Here is a 24,879-nt window from a genome sequence, read left to right as displayed (position 1 = left end):
ACAGAAGTGTAAAGACGTGGCTATCCTTCTCACTAGGTCTGATCTAATTAGGCAGTTGTTTGCTATAATTATGTGTTTGAGTGACACAAAGTTACAATAGAATAATAGAATCATAGAATCTTCAGAGTTGGAAGGGACTTATGAAGGCCACCTAGTCCAATTCCCCTGCAATGAACAAGGACACCATAGCTAGATCAGGTTGCCCAGGGCTTGATCCAGCCTTGCCTTGGAAGCCTCCAGGGACAGGGCATCAACTACATCACTGGGCAACCTGTTCCAATGCTTCACCACTCTCACTGTAAAAGATTTTTAGCTCTGCACAGAGCCCAAAGGATACTTGTCTGAATAGTTACTAATTCAAGAATGCCATTGCTCTACATGTCACTGCAATGTTATGTCTAACCTAGGAAGGCTTTCTAGACTGAAACATCTGAAGAAATCTTTGGGAACTAGGAATGACAAGGGCAAAACTAGTAAAATCTGACAGACCCAGCTAGTCGACCTGAAATGTCTTGAAAAAGCTGCCTTTGAAAGACTTTATATTATTGCACACAAATTACATCAATCTTTCCACCATCACTGGCAGCTTTAGAGAGATGGATGTGTACTTAATTAGATGGTACATGCTCATCTTACTGAAGTGCCTCTCAAGTAGTTAGTAGATTTAAACACCATAACAGCCAAATCTGGGAGGGATACATACACCTTACAACCTTAAAGAATTCGAACTAAATCAAAGATGCCTATTAAGTAGTTTTCTCAAGGTCTGCAGGAAATGTGTACTTGGCCAATAAACTGAACCCAGACCTCCAGAGTTCTACTCCATTTCCTTAGCTGCTAGGATACTTCCTCTCCCAAAACACATCACAGTTTGTTGAGAAAGTAAATTCTAAATAATGAAATACATCAAATAAGTGAAATTTCACCAAAGCACAGACTCAGACCCATGCAACTATTGAAGGAGAACTTCTAATAGTGCTCCCTTTTACATTCACAGCAGTAACATTTAAAGAGCCCAAAGAGAAATTACTAAAACCAAACTTGCTATGGAATTTAATTAAAATGATACAGGACAACAGAAAGACTTCACTACCTTGTTCTGAGAAATCCATCTTTCACAGGATATTGAATGACAAAATCCTTAAAGGTCAGAAGAATGCATATGAATTGAATGCACAGCAAAGTAGGATGTATATTCTCCAACCTGATTAACTCTTTCCTAAATTCAGATTTATAAATCATGTTTCTCTTAAGGAACAAAAGCCAGCCAAACCCCTGAAAAACAGCAACCATACTACTCAGTAAGGATTTCATGCGTAAGGAGCACCTTCAAAATACTGCAAGGGCTTTAAATACATGGATTTTTCAGAAGCCTATTTTCTTTTTACTTTTGGGCAGATAGAACTGAAACAATAACTCATGGTGAGATGAATAAAGTTCTGAGTGTTTATCTAGACTTTGATGTTTTGCTTTCTTTGGTCTGTATTTTTGTCTTTGTTTCACTAGAATGAAATGGGGCAGTATTTTAATGAAACAGTATTTTAGTGCATTGCTTTCTTTCTTTTGAATGTCACTGACATCCAGCAAGGTCATAGAATACTGGGAAGCCTTCAGATTTTGACAAAGGAGGATGAGAAGAAAACTGTAGTTTTTATTCAAGAGTACTAAGCAGTCACTGATGCAGGAGGTTTACATTCCCTGGAACATATTTTACCATTTGTTCACATGATTTCTAACGAGGGCAAAGACAGACAGGTAAATCAAATGCTATCCTAACTTTCACGTGGAGGCATTTTCATTGTCAGTTCAGCTGTGTTTTATCTCCATACTCAAGATAGTTATTTTAGAATACCACAAAAGATGTTTCTGTTGCTTTCAAAAACAAGAATTAAATTTGGGAAAAGAAATAGTCACTATCTACATGCATCTTCCCCTCCTCAGTGGGTCTATTTTCAAAATGGAACCAGAGTAATGAGGTACTCCTGTAATCATTATGATTAATCATGTTTCTTGGTGTGTGTAACTGTATTCTGTCATTACTGAAAAAGAATGTCTGTGGTAAATAACCTAGGACTGGATTTGATTTATACAACAATTCTGAGAGATAAAGAAAGATTACTTATGTTGCTTAAAGTAAATATATACAAATTAGATATATAAAAGATTAAATATATTTCTCTTTTGAGTGCACAATACAGAGCGTTTATAAGAAATACATATCTTCTCACTCTGAGTGCCGTTCACTATTTCTTAATCTAATAAATTTTGAAGAACTGCAGAATTAAAAGCATTTTAAATGATTTTTGACTACAAATACTGTAGCTGATAGTATTCACCATAGTCCTTATGCCAACATTTGAGCAATGCTGATTATACGTAGTAATTTATTAAAAAGCAATGCATACCTGTAGACATGCGGGAGCTCTACCCTGGGGTTTATTAACATCAACAGCCACAAGCTGCCAACCTCCAGCAGCATCTTCATGAAACATCTTGAAAGGAAAAATAGTTGTCAGAAATGTTTTACATGCCAATAAATACAAGTGATGTATAAATAAAAAGGATAATAAAAAGAATATTATAAAGAATAAATACAAGTGAAGGTCCTTAAAGACCTGCATACATTTTCATGATAGTTAACTTAAAATGAAAGAGGAATAGTTTTTATTGCTGCAGAAGAAAAGCAAGCAAGATGCTCTTTTTCCAACATGAATAGGTTCTGAATTTTACTCAGGTAACATCAAACACAAGGTATCTCTGCTAGTCCTAACACAGAAACTGATTCAACTTAACTCTGATCCCTACTGTCAGATAGTGTTCCTTAGTATACTTAATCTAAGGAAATACAAACACATTTTGACCTAAAATTAAGTTTCACAGTGCATTTTCAAATAAAAGATAACTCCTGACTTTTTCACTGGCAAAATTATTTTAGTCCAAGGATCAGACTTCATTTTTCTTGCACTGATGCACATCAAGAGTAGTTGTGCAGTACTTCTATACTGCTACTCAAAGCTTTTAATTAATGTAAATAGCTGAATGATATCCCAGCAATTATGATGTAAATGGAAAAAACTCTCTTGACCACAGTGGTACTCACATTTTCCCAACTCTTTTTTCTGGGGGAAAAAAAGCGAGAAACAAAAAGACATAAAAGCTGTACACTGCTAGGGTTAAGAAGCCATGTCTGGGAGTGATTAACACTGCCCATAAAATGCCCTGGATAGAAAATGAAATTTTTATTGCTGTCTGAGGGTCTGCATGTGTTATGTAATGTAGCAGGGAAAAGTTTCCACCTCACTCCTATCCTTTTCTTGACATTCAGCACCAAGCAGTCCATCTCTAGAACACAGCCACAGCAGCATGGCTGAAAGCTAAAAGCTTTTTCATTAGACTGTGGGGAACGTCACATAAATTCAGTTGTGATTATGTTCTTGTGTAGCATTTAGGTACCAGGAAGAGTTACCAACTCACATCAGCATTTACTTCTCTTTGTACCATGCTTTAATGTGCAGAGCTGAAGGGCTTTGCAAGAATCTTCCTTTTATCCTTCTCCATAGTCCCCTTCATTGACTTTGACTCTCTTCCATAGGCCTAAGTTTCTGGACCACTAATTTACGAAGTGGTCAAATAAAGCAAGATACCAATGCTCTTTCTCAAGGCTATTTCATACACAAAACAATCAAGGTATTTAACTGGTGCTTTGAACAAGAAACCCTGGAATAAATTTGCTTCCCTCCTTAATACAGAAGAAGGTAAATCGTTTTTTTTTTTAGTTCAGTAAGAGGGACTCCCTTTATGTCTCATTATATCAGTGACTCAATGAACAAAGTAACCATTTACTTGTCTCCAGCCTACATACCATTTTTATTTTGCTTTATACAATTTATATTCAATATGTTCATAATTCTTCAGCATCATGACATTTCTTTTCTTATTCTTGGAATACTTTAGTATTGGCTGCTTCTTGAGTTTCCCTATGTAGACCTTTCTGTTCCAGAAGATGTAGGCTAAGTCTCTACGGTTCAGGAACTTGTTTTGTGAAATAAAAACTACTATTCCTTGTGCTAAGTATGTACTATGTAAAAAAGTCTTTTCTTGTTGTTATACATAACATTGATACCAACAAGTCTGCTTTGACAAAGCAATAAATGGAGTAACAATGCAACAAAGTCTATTTGAGGCAAAAAATGTAGTAACAAGCAGAAAAATGACAGATTTGTATAAGGATTACAAGAATATCCAAAGATATATCAGAAAGATTAATGAACAGTTTTGAAGATACTTAAATCCTCTGGTTTAAGAAAACAAATAAACTCTAGCTATAGAGATTAGAAATTTTTTTTTCTTCAGTATATTTCTCATATCCATCTTTCTAAGAGCTTCTTGCACACAATTGGTACTGGTCTCTCAAAGATGGCAAAATGCTCTAGTCTGGAAAAGCCTGACACTCAGGAAATTTAATATGATTGTTACAATAATGAGTGAGGGAGTTTAAATCTCAACCTGTATGCCCTTATTTTTCAACTGGGGTCTTTCTTACTACCCAATCCAAGCTCAGTGCACTTCCTATCATATCTTTTTCCTACCTGTTATCTTAAACCCAGCCTCTCACTTCCTATGCCAACTTCAAATCTGAGCATGGCTCTTTCATTGCCTCAGCACTTCATTCACACTTCAGCTACACTCTGACCTCTCTTCTTCCAGCTACAGTTTGCAATTTCAGCTCTTCTTCGTTAGCACAGAAAGTGACATTCACTTGGCAACCCTAATTCCAAACCCTCCAACGAGATGAGAAAGAAACTACTATCCTATTTAATTAAAATAGAAGTTTGCCACAACATACTCAGTCGACTAGAGAACCACATTAATCTTCTCTACCATATTTTTATTAGGAAGATAATATACTCTAGAACAGAATTTTATATGAAAATACATATCACAAGTGTGAAACATGTGGTAACGTGTGAAGTTGTATATAATTGAACCTGGATGCAATAATTCACCGGAATGTTTCACTTATTATTCATTCTTAAACAAAAAACAATCAAATCCTCAAAGAAATTCAGTGTTTGAGTTCATCACCTGAGTGGTGGCAGTTGAAGTGGTACTACTCCTGGATCCCCACATCTGCTGGAACTGCACTCTAATTTCTGCAAATGTTTCAATGATGACTGCAATGAAAACATTCTGCAAAAAGAACGAGAAAGAATGGCTGCAATGAAGCTCAGCAAGCAGAAAAGAGGAGAAATTCATTCTGATCTGTATTTCAGACAAGTGTGAGAGAACAAATTTTTCAGTACCTTAACAAGCCAGGCCAGAAAGAAAATTAAGGTGATGAAATAGAAATATGAACGCCATCGGGGAAAGCTGTCAATTGCTCGATACATAAGGAACACCCAGCCTTCCTGAGAAGCAGCTTCATAAACTGTAAATATGCTCGTGCCTAGAAAGAAATGAAAATGTTTTACATTAAGCCCTCTGAAAGTTTTCAATATCAACAAACAATCACCTTTTATCTATTTTGATTTTTCTTTTCTCTAAAAGGTATCAGCTCTCCTCTCATCACTTCAAAGAGAAGATTTTCAGGTGCATTTCTGTTTCTTCTTTATGCAATTGAAACTGAATTGATTTAATATCACACCAGACTTCATTACCTCTCTGGACTCACATACATAATCCCTTGGATTAGTTGACTGGGAATATGCACATGCCTCCAAAGGCCGAATTTGTTCCATTATGCCACTTTAGTAACACTTGTGACAAATGGTAGCTTTTATTCAAACTATCAAGTTCAGCAGTCAGCAGGTGAAAGGAATCACTGTTAACATAAGGAAGACTAAGTAGCAGCAATATGCCAAGATGGTGTCTGATGAAAGAAAAGTTATGAGGGGTTTATATATGTGGCAACCACTTTTAAATAAAAGCTGTGAAGTTACTGCTTCTTCATTCAAAACATAAGATCTAAACTCATCCTAAAGGCAGAGGGACAAAGTGCTCTACCCAGCTCCTCCTTCCTCCTTATCTCTACAACAGAAATTTTAGAAATGAGATTATGGTTGGGGAGTCATATGTCACTCTGGTTTGAAATAATTTTAGGGACTATTACTGCTGTAAGCTCTGTATGGCTAGTCTGCAAAGTGCAGGGCAGACTCGAGAACAGGTTTAAGTGTGCCAAATGATGCACGTGTTTCTCAGTTCTATCACTAGCTGTAATTTGGATATGAAACGATTATGCTTAGCAACATAGGAGCCACAGTTACCTGCACCAGATGGAATGCTAAAATGCCTGTGCCCCAATTCACAGAAACAATGTGGAGAGAAGTTCAATTTCTCCACTTATGTGGAGCTAGGGTTCTGTGGCTTAAATGACGTTCTAGAACTCTGGGTACCAGAGTTTACAAACTGAATCAAGAATCTTATCTCCAGCACCCCCCGCCTACACTTAGCTGGCAGCACTCACATGAGGCACCCTTCCCATTAGGGGGAATATATCTGTTATTCTATTTTTTAACATTCGAAAAACAGCACTCAGACAATGACAAGATTTTAGCTATAATGCAACTCTTGTTTAAGTAGACAATTTTTTTTTACACACAGGCTAAATTTAAGTACTTCTGATTTTGTTTTCATCTATTCATTATCTAGGTATTTGCTAATGACAAGTCTATTAAGTATGAAAGGTTAAATAAGGATAGGTCTCAAAATCTCATATATGGAAAAATAAAAAAAACAATAGCACTAAAAAAAAAGTGCCATGTACTATTCATACATCTCTATTTTTACCACATAAAAGGAACAAACTAAGAAGTCTCCTATAAAGAGTATGTAATATATAAATTTGGAAAATATAAAGAAAAAAACAAAGAGATATTTTAGTGAATAAAAACACTTACTGGGGATCAGTTTTCTTACCCACTAATTTTTCCCTCTGTGTGGCTAGTAAGTAATGATAGATGAGCTTTGCTTTACTGAGAGTGGAGATATTTATAAACCTGCTGTGCTTGGAAAGTGCTAACTCTGCTAATGCCCCCCAAAGAGAGCATCTCCAAAGTTCAATGGTAAACTTGTCATATTAGTTACAGTAAGAAAGAGTTTGGTCCTCAATAAGTACTGAAAAATATGACAATTAATATATATAATTAACTTCCCTTCATTAAGCAGTCTTGAAAAGAAATGCATATTTATAAATGAAGGTAAGAAAATAGTGCACCTAGCAACGCAGATAATCATGGTTAGATCTGAATGTGACCAAATGTGTGACTTGCATTCAAATGGATCTTGCCAATGAATGTCTGACCATACAGATCTGATTCTTCCTGTGTAAGATGAGATGGAGGAGAGTGCACCTACTGTTTTGTCAGCTCTCTGTGGAGAGCTCCAGCATAGACCTCTTTTGGTCTTTGGCAGACCAGAGCTTTTGGACTTTGGCAGACAAAGGAGACAAGCAAGCTAAAGCAAAAGAAAAACTAGATAGCTTAAAATGAAAAATCTATGGTAATTGTTTTGAAGGAAAATGATTAGATATGGAAATTTCTAGTTCTGAATTACCCTGCAAAGGAAAACAATGACTCTCTAATTGCACAGTAACATCTAATGCCTTGAGCAGACAGGCATATCCATAATTTCTTTTTTTCCCAGCTAGACCAAATTTCCTTCACCCTGGTCTCTTATACAGTATTGCTCTTCCTACAGAGTTGTACCACCTTGATATTGAGCACCAATCCCAATCTCTTTATCAATTCCAGATCACACTTCCCATCCTATCCAACCGAATCTAAATTAATTTTGCTTTCCTACACCCCTCTCCTCATCTCAGCACTCCTACGCTTATCTCATGCTCTTATTCATCATATCAATCAGGTTACTTCTTTGTCTTTGGCACATCCTGAGAGCCAGATGAATAGAGACAATGAAAACACATGAGCAGAGGAGGTCAAAGCATTCTCCATTTGAATAAAGTGTCATCAAAGTATTTCCAAAGCAATTTGGAATCTGTATCTGATTCTGTAAAGGTTCTTTAAAGGTAGGAAGCTCTTTCAGGAAGAAGAGTTTGATTCAATATGACAATCGTACTATGTGTAGCTGAGAGGCTCAGTTTATCTCCAGCTGGAGAGTTCTGGCATGAAATCTCCTTCAAATTTAGGTAGACATGGGATCTGAACTTTAGTAATCCAGTGTCTCACACTGAAATAATCAAATCTTAATCCCAAAATGGACTTTTAGCTCTATTCCGGTTATGTACTTCTTAAATCAAATGGTTTTACTCCAAGAAGGAGCAAAATTAAACTGTGAAATCAAACTGTGGAATCTCACAGATTGCTGTGAAATTGTGGAATTGTTCTACAGTCACCTCCTAACTCTGCTCCTCCATTACTTCGTTTCATGAAAAATCTTGCATAAAAGAGAGTTTGAGAAGTGCTGTTATTGAAGTGAGGAGACATGGATCAATGGAATTTCTTCTGTTTATACCACTAATTTGATCTATTGATGTTGAATGGTTGATATAGTCATTGTGGACTAGCAAAAGTGTTAATCCTTTCTGTTAATTCTCTTGGTTATTGAATTCCTGTTCACTGAATAATGTTCTAAGGCTTGCTGTATAGGGGTGGAATAAAAATAATAATCAAGCGTAGATAGCAAAGCCATTTCTGCTTCCTCAGGAAAAAAACTGGTCTCTTATCAATACTGAAATACTCATCAGTGTACAGTTCAGGTTCAGTATTTTTCATCACAGAAATTCCTAAAGTAATGGTTTAATTATCTAATATTATACTGTTGCTGTACTGATTAAAACACAGAATAAAATAGTGTTGTTAAGGACAGACAGAGATTAAGAAAAAGAAGGAAACTATTAAAAGTTGCTGGCTAGGAAATTGTAATTAGTCATTACCAATGGGAAAGTCACAGTGAAGACTAGTAAAATAGTGGAGATTTCATGTGAAGTATTTATAACACATACACTGGACCATCTGCAACAATCAGCAATATAGTGAATGGAAAAAAAACATACAGAATTAGCCCAGCTGAAATAGTATGTGTTCATCTACGACATTACAGCAAAAGTACACCTTGTATGTAACTGGTACAAGTGTACTTAAGGCTATTGTATATTATAAGGTAATCACCTCTAAGAATATGCATTCTTACTTAATGTATGTGTCTATGCAGAAACACTGCTTTCAATATTGGTGCCAGGAATTACCTGCTAGCTGCTTTTGTAAATACAGTTTCAACTGGATATAGAGTGCAGACACGACAGTAAGGGATTCAATGCCATAAAATACATTGCTTTCAATAATTTTTTCTTGGTTAACATCTTCCTTTCTTCATGTCCTTTGCTCTTCTAAATATTACATTTTTTTAAGACAATCAGCAACCAACTCTATTCTTTGCCAGCATTTAAGATCCAAGTACAGATCTTACTGCACAAGTTATTAAAAAGATCCTCCTTTCACAGCAGCCCTGTTTTTCTCACCATGAATTTTAAGAGACATAGCAATGTTGGTAATTATGCTCATTTACATACATGGACATTCAGCACTGAAATGTAGGGGACTTATGCCTTCTTCAGTACATATGTTTCTTTTGAATCTACCAATTGGGAGCATTGACCAGAAGGAGTATTGAGGAAGTAGTTGCTTTACTACCCAAAGGATAAATGATTATAAAAGATTATAATAGAAGAAAACTCTATTGGTTTCCATGCCTAACAGGGTGCAGAATTGCTTGGGTCTTTCATGTTATGCAGATGAATAGAGTACCAGAGAAAAAAGAATTAAAGGCATCAGAGCACATAGCTGATGATTTTCCACAGAGGAGTGAAAAAAGAACTACCAAAAACCTATATTATAGATACCTAAGAAGAAGAAAACTTATTTAAAAAAAAAATACTCATAGCTTACAGAATGAAACAATAGCACCATTACATGGAGATTCTATTCAATGCAGTACTTTTTAGATTTATGTATATTTTTTAAAAAATAGAAGATTTTCTTTCCATTTTTGTGCCTCTTTGACACCACTGTGTTCTGTGACATCAGATCTTGCTATAATCACCTCATCTTGTGAATGGACACAATGAAAAAGGGCGTGCATTAATACTGTCATTTTCATAACTGCAGAATTAAAGGAAGCAAGCCAAAAGGTCACGTGGAATATTTGCCAGATCTGGAAACAGAATCCTTTTATTCTGACTCTATGCTATGTTCTTGTTTTGAGATTAGGGGAAAAGGATGCACTGCACCAAGGTGTTGTCTTTCATAAACATCAGTCTTGTGTTATTTGTAGCAACTCCAAGTGAGAAACAAAAACTAAAAACTGTTATATGGATGCCTCTAATTCCAGAATTTTCTGCATATGTTTTCTGTAGTTACTGACCACCTCAGATTACCACATCAGTTTTTTCTCAGTTCTGCTATGCCTTCATTGTAGCTGTTGATAAAAGCAATTAATGGAGAGGGGGACGCCCATACCAACTAGGTGAACTTCCAGGGAAACAAACCCCTGATGGTCCGGGTAGACTCTAGAGGAGACACAGTTAAGAAAAATAAAATGTATGAAAAATAAGATAGATCCAGAAGAATTGAGTTTTGCAAAAGCATGATATAAGGTTGGCTTTTTATTTTTATTTTTTCTTTTTAATCAGGGACCCTTAGGAATGTTAAAATGCATACGATTTTATTAAAGGCTTAAAATATGTTATAGTGTTAGCTAAGGAAAGGCCTGAGATTCCAGCTGGGATCTCGCCATAGATTTCCGCACGTTCCAAGAGCCACTAGATGGCGATGCAGCACCTCGAGCATCTGGAACACCAGGCAGCGCAAAGCCGCTGCCCGAGACAGCTCCGGCTGATAACCTCCCAGCGTGCCTGCGAAAGGATTGATTTTTCTATTTCCTGGTGAAACTAAGAAGCCCTCGGGTGCTGTCTAATTTAACTCTGCTGTGCTGAATACTGAAAGGTATCGTTCCTTCTGATGGCTTGCTAAATGTTGTGCCTGTAGCAAAAACAACCCTTCTCCTAGCTGCCAAAATGTTGCTGACCCTGTCTCTGTCACTGCTCACTTTCACTGATAAAATCAAGAAGCTGAATGTTCCTGGATGTTCCCACTGATCAGCCAGCTATTAGATTATGTCTCATCTTTCTGCAATGACGTATTTGTAAAACACTGCATGCAGTCAGGATCTTCCAGCTATTTTACACTGTTGCTTTGATATAATTAGAAATGAATAAAAATTGCCCAGAAATGCAACACCAAAACTGGTTGCACTTATGGGCAGTAGGCAATAGGTGCAACTGAGCAAAAAATCAAATATTGGATGGCTTAGTGGTCTTTCTTGTTTGTCTCTCTGAGTGAGCCATCCAGTCCATCTTACTCTCCCAAGCAACTTGTATCAGAGTTTGCAAGCCAGTAGGGATGAGGAGGAAAAGAAAAAGAACAAACCATACCAATGCTCTGCTCCTCCTTTGAAACCCCAATCTGTACTGTAATTAGTTAGAAACTGACCTGTGTCAAAGCTGGCAAACCAGAACCTTTGTATAGCACTGATTTGCAACAGAAAGAAAAAAAAAAAGAACACCAATATTCCCAGTCTGAACACAGTATTTCAACCCATGAAAATGCTGTGACTTGAATAACTAGTGACATTACTGTTTCTTCCTTCTGAAAACCTACTTAATTATGAGAAGATGAAGAGTCTACCTATGAGAAGATACTATACAAGGAGACTATATACAGAAAAATACTAGTAAGGAGATAAAGAAACACTGCAAATAAAAGTAGTAGGATGAATGCAATTTGTTCTACAGATACAGCAATGGAAAGATAGAAAGTCAGACAACTACATTATTTGCAAATAAGTTTGTTCACTACTGAGAAGCGTTAGCTTAGTAATATGAATAAAGTAAAGTCTGCATGTACATTGGCTGCACAAGATAAAAAGGAGTACCTCAGTTCACACTTAGATATTATTATTAGATATTAATGTCCTAGATGTGGTACTACTGGTGTTCCCTGAGTTAATACTTTAGAAAGAGAAATCTGTTTTAAATTTGTAAATAAGTTCGTAGTGTAAATTGGACAATCATTCTTCAGAATGACTTTAGGTGTGAATATGTATGAATATTTAACCAGACTAGCATTTACAGTTGCTTTTCCTTAATACGTTGATTATAACGCTCCTCATTTATACAGTCACAAATAAACCAGCAGAGATCCAGAATGCCAGCAGAACTCATTAAACTGGTTTTTTGTGCATAAATGCTGTCTGCTTTTCCCTTTTTGCAGTCCCACAGCCATAGTACTAATATACACTCATAGAATCACAGCTCTTTTTGTGTGTGGCAACTTTAAAAAATGTACTGGCAGTTGACAAGGATCAGGGAGAGGCTGAACTGTGAATTGTTCACACTTCGTACCACTACCTGGAAGCTCTGCAGCACAGTCAACAACTCCCACCTCTCCTCCTTCTTACAGAGACTTTTTAAGGAGCAACTTCTCCTGGATCCCCATGCTCCCATCCCCGGCAGAACTGGAAGAACCTGGGGCTGGTGCCTGAAAGTAGGACACTGCCATGCTGGGCACTGACTGATGGCTCAGCACCACAGCCCCTGACAGGCAGCCGGCACTGCCTGGAATCTGAGGCCCACTTGGCCTCCAGACTTCTCCTGTTCAGATCTTTGAAATCTGGGTGAGTGGTCCAGAAGTAAGCGCAGTGAAATTATGCCAAGTGCCAATCCTCCTCTCAGGAGAAGCAGTATTAAAATGTGCAGTATTAAAATGGAACAGTTTCAAGGTGGACAGACACATACCTGGTGTAGGGAACCTGCTTTGGCAGGGGGGTTGGTCTCGATGATCTCTAGAGGTCCCTTCCAACCCCTACAATTCTGTGATTCTGTGATTCTGTGATACCTGCACCTACTGTTTTGAGGAGCCCTGTGGAATATCACAGAGGAGTCAGGATCACTAGCAAAGCCCAGATGCTCCAAGGAGCACATCTGGACAAGCAGCTTATACTAGATTCATGCACTGGGAACAGAGTGAATATCAGGGAATAAGCTCTTTACTATGGGAGTGATGAGGTGCTGGAACAGGCTGACCAGAGAGGTTGTGGATGTCCTGACTCTGGAGGTGTTCAAGGCCAGATTGGATGAGGCCCTGGGCAGCCTGGTCTAGTTTAAATGGGAAGGTTGGTGGCCCTGCCTGCGGCAGGGAGGCTGGAGCTTGATGATCCTTGTGGTCCCTTCCAACCACACTCGTTCTGTAATTCAAACCCTAATAATACCCACTTTCAGACCTAGAAAGCAAGAATACAGAAATACTGAGGCTTTGGTTTTAAAAGTGACAAATGCTGTGAAGATGGGCCTGCCACCACCTCAGTCTTTATAATTTCTCTTATTTAAAGTACAGTCACAGAAAAGAAAATGATTGCTACAGTAAATGTTATGACAAAATCGCATAACATAAAACCTGTTAAACAGAAGCAGCTCTGTAATTTACATTAACTTATTCCTTTGAAAATGAGCCATCTTTTTATAGGACTGTTTTTTCTTCTTTTAAAATACATTATGCATGTAGATAGCCCTAAGACTGTACAGTAATAGTGATAGTTCAAAAACCAAACATTCAAAAATTCACAGATTCTTACATTTAAAAGTTTATGAACGCTTAAGGAGTTATGGTATTAAACGGACAAAAATAAGGCATGCAAACACTACAGACTTTAGTTATCTGGACTGTCACTCAGCCATATATTAAATATTGGGAATGCCTATTAAAATCAAGATAGTGAAGGATCCTTTTGTTAGAGAGAAAACTAAGTATGCAATTTTCCCTGGTATTAAATTCAGCATTGACTTATGTACTGTCAGTCAAAATCATTCACTTTTTGTATCATTTTTTCCCCAATAGTCTTAGAGAGCACTCCAACTCATTTCAAGAGACAAAACGTTAAAGTTAGCAGCTACAAAGCTGTCAGCTAATTTTCTTAATATAAAATGTATCTGCTTTGAAAGAAGAAAGAAGTTATTGTTAAAGTATGGAAAAATGAAATCAGAGGACATTCACATAGAAATATTTCCATATCTAGCATGACCATGATGATACTTTCCTTGAAAGGAAAGTTAACTGAGAACCCTGACTGTAAAGTGTACTTGATAACACCACATCTTCAGTTTGATCAACTGGCAGAAATTACCTCAAAAGCATGAAAATGGATGAAGGTGGAAAAAAAAAAATAGAAAAAGAAAAACAACCAAAAACGCACTAAAAGAAAAGATTTAGGAGCTATTGGATACATCCATAAGCAATTCAGCTGAAGAGAAGAATAACTGGGGGAACTGATATGCAAGGAGCCCATAAAATTGTGTGTGTGTGTTTGGGAAGTAAGGAATAAAAGAAATTGCCTGAAAGTTGAGCATTTCCAGTGTGATATTTATATTAGTGACAAATAAAAAAGTCAAAGAAGCTCAAGACAAAAAGCTCTGTAGGAAAAATAGGCTAGCACAGACCATAAAGAAAATAAGATCATATCTAGAAAATACTAAAAAATCCTCTTACAAATGGTTTTGAAACCTATTGTAGTGTGTTTTATTTGAGCTCTTCAACAATGTGTTTCTGTACTTCCAGGGGCAATGAAGCCAAAAATGTTTAAATATTTACAAAGGAAAAAACCTCTCCACTCCCAGCAGAGACTTCAGAGACAAAGGAGAACCAAAAAGGGCTTTAAATTTTACTATACAAGAACCAATGCTGTTGACTGTGTGAGAATTGGTTGGTCAGTCTTATAAGTAAAAATTTGTTAAATAAAAAGATAGACAGGAAGGATGAAATTCCATGGTATATCACTCCAGTATCTTATGAAGGCTATATTAATTATTTTACTGTGAAGTAAGAAACTCAACAATTTAAGGGAACCTAGACAAGCCAAGATCTGGCTCTGCTCTGAGACTGTTTCAGCATCACTTAGTTTCTCTGACTATTATCTGTGAACTGTATTCATTTCTCTGAGGATAGAATCTCTCCCTTAGAATGAAAAGATTGACCCCTTTCTTTTTCATAGATAACATTTCCAAAAGCAATTGCATGAAATTTGGTCTATCCTGCAGACAGTATTAAAGCAGCCTTCCTCTTAGATAAGATATGAATCAGACCAATCCCCAAAGCATCCTGATTTAATTGCTTCTCCTTGCTGCAGGTACAGTGTATGTCTGAGCAAGCCTTTATTCTTTTTCTGCATAGAATTTCACGTGAGAATAAGAGCAACTGCAGAAAAACACAACTAGCAAAACCTGCTGAGTACTCAGTGGCCACATAGCACTTAGCTCAATAGACTTAAAAAAACTGAACAAAACCAAAATAAAACACAACATTAAAGCTTGCAAAGAAGCTGGAAAGCCAAATAGACATTATAAAACGGTTACATGTGAGAAATCTCATTAGCCTCCAGACATCTGAATAACAGGAGCAAATATGCAGTGTTAAATGCATCTTAAGAGACTGGTGTAACTAAAAAGACACGATCTTTAAGCGAGACAAAGGAGCTGTGATTGACTGTCAAAAGAAAACCTAAATGCCGCTCAGTGACTGATTTAGTCGTTCACGAGTTAAGTATTCCCTGTGCATTTTATAGCACTGGAGGGAAAGGAATTTGTTGAAGTGAGAGAGAGAAGTTTGCTCACTAGCCTAGTTCGTTGAGGAGGAGAAGAAGAAGACAAGTATTTAGTGTGCTGCTAGCTCACTAAAGCTCACAGCACCTTTGTGAGATAAATGAAGTGTTAATTCCCTTTCAGAGATGACTATATTAAATTAAAGACTCAGAATTTCCTCCCATAGCGAACAGAAGCAAAGTCGAAGATGAGACTGTAACTTACATATTCATAATTTTAAAAGACGGATTAGGTTTTTCGGAATTTTTGTTCTTTAGTTGAATGTTAAAAGGGAATGAACCTCAATTTATTTAGTAATAAAATGTATATAAGCAAGAATAGGCGGTTACTTTTTTCTCTCTCCTTCAGAAAATAAAAGATTGTGTTGAAAAACAGACCAATTATCATAACAATTACCTTTTTTTTTTTGTTGTTGTTGCTGTTGTTATTGATTGACTTAAAGTTTTCATGACCACAGATATACTGGTTATCAAACGAATTATTGGAAATCTAGCACTAATAGACTAAGCAGCTGGCAGTACTCTTCGGAGAAGAAAATCAAAACCTTTGGAAAGAAAAGCTGTATAAACTGCCATACATTTTTGGGGACAGAGAACATTCAAAGTTTTAACATACTCCTTTTAAACTTTGTTTTCCATATTATCTCCTTCTGCAGAAATTCCTTCTGACCATTATGCACTACAGGAAATAGTTCAGCACACCCACAGCAGAAATTTCCTGGATTTTTTGCTGTCAAATAAAATGCTTTCCTTTTTTTCTCAGATATGGCTTCTCTCTTTTTTTCAGCATCAAACTTCCCTGCAAAAACGTTTATTCTTTATGTGTATGTGTGTCAGCTTCATGTTTTGACTCAAAGATGCTTTGATTTCTTTTAGACCTATGATATTTAATACTTTTTCTTCAGAGCTTTTTGCTAAAGAGGAAAATATGGCTTTTTCATCACAGGCGCATGGAAATGTGGTTTGAAAAAGTGACAGTGTTCAGAGAAAAAAAAGTTTTGGCACTGCTCTGTGAAAGTTCCCCAAGAAATACAGATCAAATCTACCCCCAGTAGCTTTATATCAAAGGGTGAATTAAACAGACCTCATTTCCCATGTGAAAATAATTTCCAGTTGGTGAAATCAGAGCTTTTAGATATGGAAACACAAACAAGTGACATGTACAAATCCAGGAACAATTTTTTGCAAGTCATTTACTTCACAGTGTCTACATCTTTACTTACTTTCACCTGAAAAACATGTCCAGAAGTCAATCCCACCACCTCACTGAAGTCTAAGGTATCTCTAATTATCATTTACTTCAGAATAAAAGCATAATGAGGACATTATTAAAATTTATAATCAACACAGCTTGTTATCCTTGGTAACTTGTCTACCATCTTACCATAGCTTGGATAGAGTTTAATGCTGCTATATTATGTATCCATATTTTCCAGAACAGGAATCAAATCCTAATTTGAAAGTTCTGCAACTTTAAAATCACACTTCCCAAATTCAGGCATATGAGCTGATGTTATGATAGCTAAAACTAGTTTGATTCTTTGAGATGTTGAAGGACACAAGTTCTAAATTTTCAGTCCTGGCCTGAATACCAATGCCTGAAGCCAGAAGGAATTTTAGTATTTCTTTTAGTAGAGAAGTTAGATCTATCATTCTTCGATTTTACCACTGAAGTCTCTGAAAAACACAAAAGATGTTGGGAAAATAGTAGATTGATCAATACGCTGTTTTCAAATAATTTATTAAGTTGCCTGGTACATTAAAAGTAAAGCTAGAGATTGTAAGATGCAGTCAGAGAAGAAATAACCACTGTTTCCAGATCCATTTATTTTGCAGCATCTGGGAGATGGGCTTCCTAAATGAAGATGAATGCAACAGAAAAACTAAAAAAAAAAAAAAAGTGCTTTTGAAACTGTCCATGAGGCACAGTTGTGCTCTGTCAATAAAACTCTTTCTTGTAACTTTCCGAAGAAGACTTGTGAAAGTACCAATTAAATACTTTTAGCAGGAATAACACACTCAGGTCAGAAATAATCAAAATAGAAGGGAAAAACTCCTAGCGCTGTAGTAAGTAGAGAAGACTGTAGAATTTGTCTCACAAGAGCTGTTTAATAGCAGATGAGAAGAGGATCTTTAAGTAATCATGTAGTCTTGGAGTGACCAGGTAATGAGCTGGACCTTCATGTACATCTCAACTAATTTTCTTCAGTTTTTTGCTTTTTTTTTAATTCAGCATAAACACGGTGTCACAATGAACATTTGCGATTGAGGCAACTTCACCTGCAACTCCTGTGTTCTTTTATAAAACCATTTAAATGATCTGATTTGCTCCTAGAGAGGTCTCATGCTCAATATTAACAGTAAAATTCAAAAGCAAAAACGTGTACCCTCATTATCTGATAATATTGGAAATTTCTATCTGTACTATGAACTGAAGGTTTAATAATCAAATAGGGATAAGAAACCTAATAATAAGTCTTTGATAAAGTAAAGAGAGAGAGAGAGAGAGGGAGAGAGAAGAAAACAGAAGTTTAAGAGAATGTAAGTATCAAATCACAGAAGAAGAAAGTGAAATAATTGTAATGTGAAAGAGGTATGTGGTGAAACCTGCATTTGTGGGGAATTCAAGTGATAAAGAATTTCACTGACTAAACACATCCAATTTATTTATTTTTTCTTAAATATTCTAAACACTAACTTCAAAGGGTTACCCAGCTTCTTTCTGGTACTGACAATGCTAATTATTTGGTCTGGCAACCGGATCGCTTTCTTGTTTAACATCCCATTATTTGCTATGCAAAGAGCAGAGGAAGCTTTGCAAGGCCATCTTCTGCTGATTTGTCACCAAAAAAAAAGAGCCAGTGAAATTAAAGATGGGATAGAAGAAGAGAGGAAATCCTCTTAGGTTTTTCATAGTCATGTAAAATCAGTACAGAATCTCATCCTTTGTAATTATGAAAAGAACGATGTTACCATGCATAAAAAAATCTGTGTTTGTTTAGGCCTGGTCAAATAAAGTCTTCTTCCTTAGCAGGTCTCCTTAGCATACTATAAGAAAAGTAACATGTAGCAGTAACAAGTAAAGAATCAAAATTTGAAGTGGTAAATTGTAGCAATGTTTTTTTATCATTCCCTATATTGTGGTTGTAAACACCTAAGAGTCCTACAAAGAAACAAAAATCGCCACTTGTTGCAGTCACATATAGTTACACAAAACTGTTGTGCTAATTTGTATCTTCATTTCCCTGTCTTCAAAAGTTCTATGTTGACCAAGTCAAGCAGTTAATAAGCATATTAATTCTTTAATAAGGTAATTTTCACAATATTTTTGTTGGACAGCCAACAGAACACAACTTTGCTTTAGAATGCAGAACAAAAATAGTAATGTGATAAAAGCCTATCTTGATTTTAAACTGAGTTGTCTGACTGTAATTATTAGTTTTTGACACAGCCCATCATACACTTGAGTTTTTCCAATGTTGCAAATAGATTCTACAAAGAAAAACAGAGCTAAAAATGAAAAAAGTAGCTTGCATTACAGTTTCATCTGGCTACACTCCTATGAGTTTTCTAAGTTCCACTATTTCTGAACCAGCTAAATCATATTCTTCCACAAGAATCCCTTCTTTTCTTTTCTAAGAAAGCACTCACAAGTCACGGGTTGTAGATCTAACTTCTGCTGAAAACAGTCATGTGAATCCCATTTCTAACAGTGAATCAAAAGTGAAGTGTTAAGCTTCACCATATTTTTGATTACACAAGATAGGATGCAGGGATGTAAACTAACACTGCAAATAAAAAAATATTCGCCATGATGATAAATTTACTCTCGTTTACTCTTGCTATGGTAAAAGCATCACTGCCATGTTACACAAAGTACTGCCAGTTAAGAAAAAAAACCAACAGCTTTTTGATGGTTTTGCTTTGCACGGAAATGTGGCACACTGTACCATGTATTGTCTAGTCTGTCTGCATCCCAGCTTGTGCCAGGGCAGGTATTTTCTGCTCTCTTATCACTCACATAAAGTTGTCCAAAGGTACTAAACTGGTAATATATTCAGAATCACATGCCTGTGTGACTGACATTTCACATACCCTGACACATCTTGAACAATCAGTACTATGGGTCTTAACACAAGCCAAACAACAGCCTCAGTCTCTCACAAACCAGCAGTTCTGAGAGCACTTATATCTTCCATTTTCTGATGTTACGCTTCCGTGGATGTGCCTCTGCCATGTACAGTTCCCTCCAACCTATACATATCTTCAATTATTATTCCAAATAGCCTCAACACTTTAATATCTTCCACAGGCTGACACGTCCCCATGCAATATATAACTTCAGTAGAGGACTATGAAACTATACACCCAGTAGGTTGTGTCTCCAAGAAGGCAACAGAATGCTCAAAGAAACTTTACATTGAAAAATCCCACAGAATTTTTGGGTTACATCTTTGATCCATGAAGGTAATTCATGGGCTCTGATGGAGATTAAAACTTGGTTGTACATATGGATACATAGCCATTCTCTCAAGAAGGAAGTAGGCATGAGCAGTATGAACATGAGGCAATATGTATCATGTTATTTATGGACAATCAACAATAAACAGATGGTTTTTATTACTGTAAATCTTGCCCCTTTCTCAATTCCACAGATCACGTCATATTATACGGCTGAGCTGTGCTACACACCACAAAAACATGTAGTGAAATATCTAAAAACAAATATAACCTCTAGCAATAGGAAGCTCCAAAGTTCAGACTGCCAAAAAATGAAAAATACAGGGAGAAAATATCAATAAGAACTTCTCCCTGACCATAATAAAAAAGATAAAAGATAATATTAACATCAGAGCAAGTGACTATGAAGAAGAGGTAAGTTGATTATAGGTGCTTTTTAATCATCAGGGTCCTAAGAGATTTTTTCGTCCTTAAGACTTGAAAAAGTTTTGTTTGTCTTGCCTCTTCCACTTCTAACTTTTCCAAGCTAGGATTTTATAATGTTATGAACAACAGAGATGGCACAGTTCCTGATGGTCTCAAGCAGGAGTGGACAAGAGCATCACCAAGATTCCTTTCAGTTGTGTTACATCATCATGAAAAATGTTTTTAATGTCAGTAAACATCATGATATACACCCCAAATAAAAATTGTCCAAGTCCAACAGAGTGGAATTGTTATTTTTTCAAAAATTATCAAGAGGTTGAGCCTTAACTAGCAAATAATAATACAAAAACATTAATTATTTCATTTTCATTGACTTCCTGATATGAGAAATTTCTAAGAATGCATCTAATGAGATTGTGCAGGAAGGATTAAAGCCATGCTCTGTTCCAGAAGTTCTCAGCAATAGGGTTGGTAATACACAATAGCGGGAGAAGGTCACTGATTGGTACAGATATAGTTTTATTACAAAATACCTGTCTAGTCTGAACTGCATTGAATCCTTCAGAGAAAACTCTTCCTAACTTGCACCTCCCTCCCAGTCTGAGGACATTATGGAGACAGCTGCAATTCTACATCTTTACACAATATGTGAATTTCTTTTAAAAGTTTCTATATCCTCTTACTTTGGTCAAGAATATTCACTATGGCACTCCTAAATAACTGAGCACTTACTACTTGTGAAACTGCTATAAGCATGGCAAGTTGGATCTATTGCCGATACTAACATTTAACTGAAATGAAGGACTGCTTAAGGACAAGAGAGAACTAATCAGAAATTTAGAAAAAAATAATCAAGTCATAGCTCTCAAAGAAACCAAGAGTCTGTATTTCCATGAAAGCAGGCGTGGTATAGATCTTGTAGCGCTTCTAAGGAACAAATAAAATCAGAAAACATCAGGAGGTAGACATGCTGATGGAGACGAGCAAGTCTGGTATGATAAGATTAAACATAATATCTGAAAAATTTGGCAAAACATTTGAGAAAAGAAAGTAGATAGGTGTAAAGCAACTAACAAGTCTATTTTTGATTAGGATTGAGATGCTTGTAAAAGAACTGTAGAAGTAGGTTAACTAGTTTTAGTGAATGCATTGGAGAAGCAGCATTCTTCACTAGACAGAAGATTGACCAGGTAAGAAGATAGTACGAACTAATCTGATTGTGAAATAATCATACAAACATCCACTAAATGAATTGTACAAGTTTTCAAGAGCAACTACGTAAAAACAGTATCCCCTCTGAATACTCCAAACTCCCTTCAGAATTTCTCCTTATGCCCCAATGAACTCAGACAATATCCTTAGATATTTTCACAGCATTTGTTACCTTGATATGTGAATGTCAGTGAGATACATGTCCACATCTATGGCATAGTGAATGGTTGAATGCTGACTTATTCAATGACTTCCATAGTAAACAATTTCGATCTACTGCCACTACCATTCTGCAAATCACTGCCATTGGTCCATTGTTCTATATAAGATATTGAGAAGAAAAATGAAAATATCCATGTAATGGAAGAATTATGATTCTATACAAAATACAAACCAGGAAAATAGGAAAAAGAAAACGCAGCTGGAGTTTTTTTGTTTGTTTGTTTGTTTGAGAGAGAGAGAGAGAGGGATTAGATGGTAAAACAACTGTTTTTTTTTTTGTTTGAGAGATGATAATAAACATATTTAATTAACTGTCACTTCACCTGAGAATTGTAAGTGAAATGCCTAAAATAAGGAAATGGCAGAAGAAAAGCAAATACAAAGAACATATTTGTATGCAGAGTACAGTTAAGTTAGCTAACACAGAGAGATATGCAAGTACTACACATACCATTACTAAAAAAACATGCAAAACCTGCCATAGGCAGGTAATTAAAAAAAAAAAAAATACCACAGTTTATTAGCAGAGACATACAGAAGTCCTGTTGTGACTAATTTATTTTATTTAAATTTATCAGCCCCTGGGTAACTTCTGTCAAGATGAATCAGCATTACATACTCAGCTCCTTATAAATACAGCAGAATTCTGAAGTTTTTTTCTCTTGTACACATTAGCCCAGCATCTGTGCACCCTATCCCATTGGTGACTAAGAGGACCTCCTGATAGAGAATTTGGCTAATTGTTTTCAGCTCTTTTGAAACCTCTGCAATAAATAATTTTAATTTTTCAATTAATTATAGAAGCATATAGCTGGAAGCGTGGTCCCAAATTAATCTGATCATATCCCAGTTGTTTAAATTAAGTACCAAAATTTGGAGCGTAGCTACTGCAAACTTTTTCACAGTGAAGTGAAAAATGCAATACTGTTGTATGGTTTTCTCCTTTTCAGAGGTGAACTAAACATCTTAAATGGAGGGCTCACACTAAGTATTCTTAGGAGGCATCAACTATGGTCTGTATCTCTTACTGAAATGAGACAAAGTAATAATTGTTATGGCAATCCTCTGTACTTCAATGAGGCAGTATTCTGATTCCATTGGAAAAGTAGAAGAAAATCTTCACAGGAGTGTTTGGATGACAGTGGAAAATGCTGACTGCAGTACATAAGTGGAGTTACCTCGACACTTCCCAAGATGATCAGTCCCACTTTCAGGGATAGAACAGGAGGTTTCCAAAAGGTCTTCAGTTCTGCAGAGCATTAGGGAGAACTTCCAAAGCTGCTCGTTTCATTAAAGAGTCTGCCTACTGAAAATATCTCTATAGATTTAAGACAGCAATGATTTGCATATTGAAATAATTCATAGAAGAAAAATGTCCTTGTGGCAAAGAAATAAAGATTTATTTCCCAGAAGTGTGTTCCACACAAAGAAAAAAATACAGAAATGGTTATTATTTATTAGATGTGTTATAGATTTATTTTTAGACACTGCAAAATCTAATTACCTGTTTGATCACTAGAATTTCAGATTGATGCAAAGAATATATAAGCTATCTAATGTCCTTAGATACTGATTTTTATTCTTTCAATTAATTTATCTTTCTATTTATTTGTACTCTTTTTCAGTTCCTATGAAAATAGCATAAACTGTAATTAAGTGATCTTAATACTATTTGAAGAAGTATTTCAGTTCATGGAGAATATAAAATATTCTACTACTCTTCTACTCTGTAACCTAGGTCTTTTCTAAATACAGCGCATATGCAACAATATAATGCAATGGAAATCACAGCAATGATAGCAGGGTAGCAAAGTCAGGCTGCAGCCTGGCCGGCCATGCTGCTAGTCTCCCCCCCTGATGCTTTTGCCTCGGACCTTCGAAATGTCATGCAATTGGACTGCTGCTGGATCCTGGTGGTGACTATCCCCGCTTTACGCAATACTTGCTTCTTTCCTATCTTTTCTATAGCCCTCCTTCCCTTCCCCGTCTCCCTGATTAGGATTTATAATAAACTGGTTAGACTAACATATGAACCGTTGTTTCTTAATCTCATGCCGGGTATACAGATATTAAAAGAACCTCATCTCCCTCTTATAAATTGGAGTGAGACAGGTGCATTGCATGCACATGAGCTCCCCTGGGTTGGCCCTGCCTTCCCACCAGGTGCTCAATCACTGGTTCAAGCCATGACTTAACATTTCTGCTACAGCATAATAGATATTGTGAAAGAAGTTTTTCATGTCACCTTGTAATGACACAGAATACCATAAAGCAACTACTGAAAGTACCAACCAACAGTAGGGAAAAGACACAATTTAAATATGTGAATTACACAGTATAAAACTGAGAATACACCATTTACTGCAAAAGGAGTAGGCCATCATGACGTGCCACAGGGCACTACAGAGTGGCAGCAGTGTGAAGTCAGTCAGCTCTGATGAGCTGATGTTCTGGAGTCACACCTAAGCTTCTGCTATGTGTGGTACCCCCTCTAGAGTGACCATCTGTGACCCAGATTTTCTGGAATTGCATTATTCCCCCGTATTGCTCAGCAGAAGTGGGAAAACCAAGCTACAATCTGGCTCTGCATTATCAAATCTTAAATCAAAGACGATTTGGTAAGCCATTCTAATTACAATAGCAGAAGGGCCTGTTGGATGATTATCATAGATTCTATTTGTAGTGTATTTTTGCTCATTTCAAAAAGTCTTACAAAAGTACTGTTTAGGATAAAATAATTAAATCTCAGGGGGCAAGGTAAAAATGCATCTCATGCATTATGCAAATACTGAAGGTCAAAGCCTGTAAAATGGTCACATACTGAAACTCTTGTCTGAAAGTGAAAATCTTCCACTGAGAAAACAATTACCTCTATTATCCCAAAACTGCAGC

General features: G+C 36.3%; 1 protein-coding gene across 4 annotated transcripts in view; it reads right to left on the bottom strand.

Moving 5' to 3' along the window:
- Nucleotides 1-24,879, bottom strand: part of NALCN (sodium leak channel, non-selective) — a 217,496-nt gene that overhangs the window by 126,185 nt on the left and 66,432 nt on the right. For all 4 annotated transcript variants that reach the window (XM_085215561.1, XM_085215563.1, XM_085215560.1 and 1 more), the window contains 3 exons: nt 5,304-5,446; nt 5,086-5,190; nt 2,406-2,492 (listed from right to left, as the gene is read on the bottom strand). In XM_085215561.1, coding sequence (XP_085071687.1) covers nt 2,406-2,492; nt 5,086-5,190; nt 5,304-5,446 — 335 coding nt within the window. The remainder of the gene's footprint in view (nt 1-2,405; nt 2,493-5,085; nt 5,191-5,303; nt 5,447-24,879) is intronic.

The sequence above is a fragment of the Meleagris gallopavo genome, chromosome 1 (genome assembly GCF_905368555.1).
Source record: "Meleagris gallopavo chromosome 1, MGAL_WU_HG_1.1, whole genome shotgun sequence".
NCBI lineage: Eukaryota > Metazoa > Chordata > Aves > Galliformes > Phasianidae > Meleagris > Meleagris gallopavo.
Note: the sequence above shows the minus strand (reverse complement) of the source record. Positions and strands in the feature narration are given on the sequence as shown.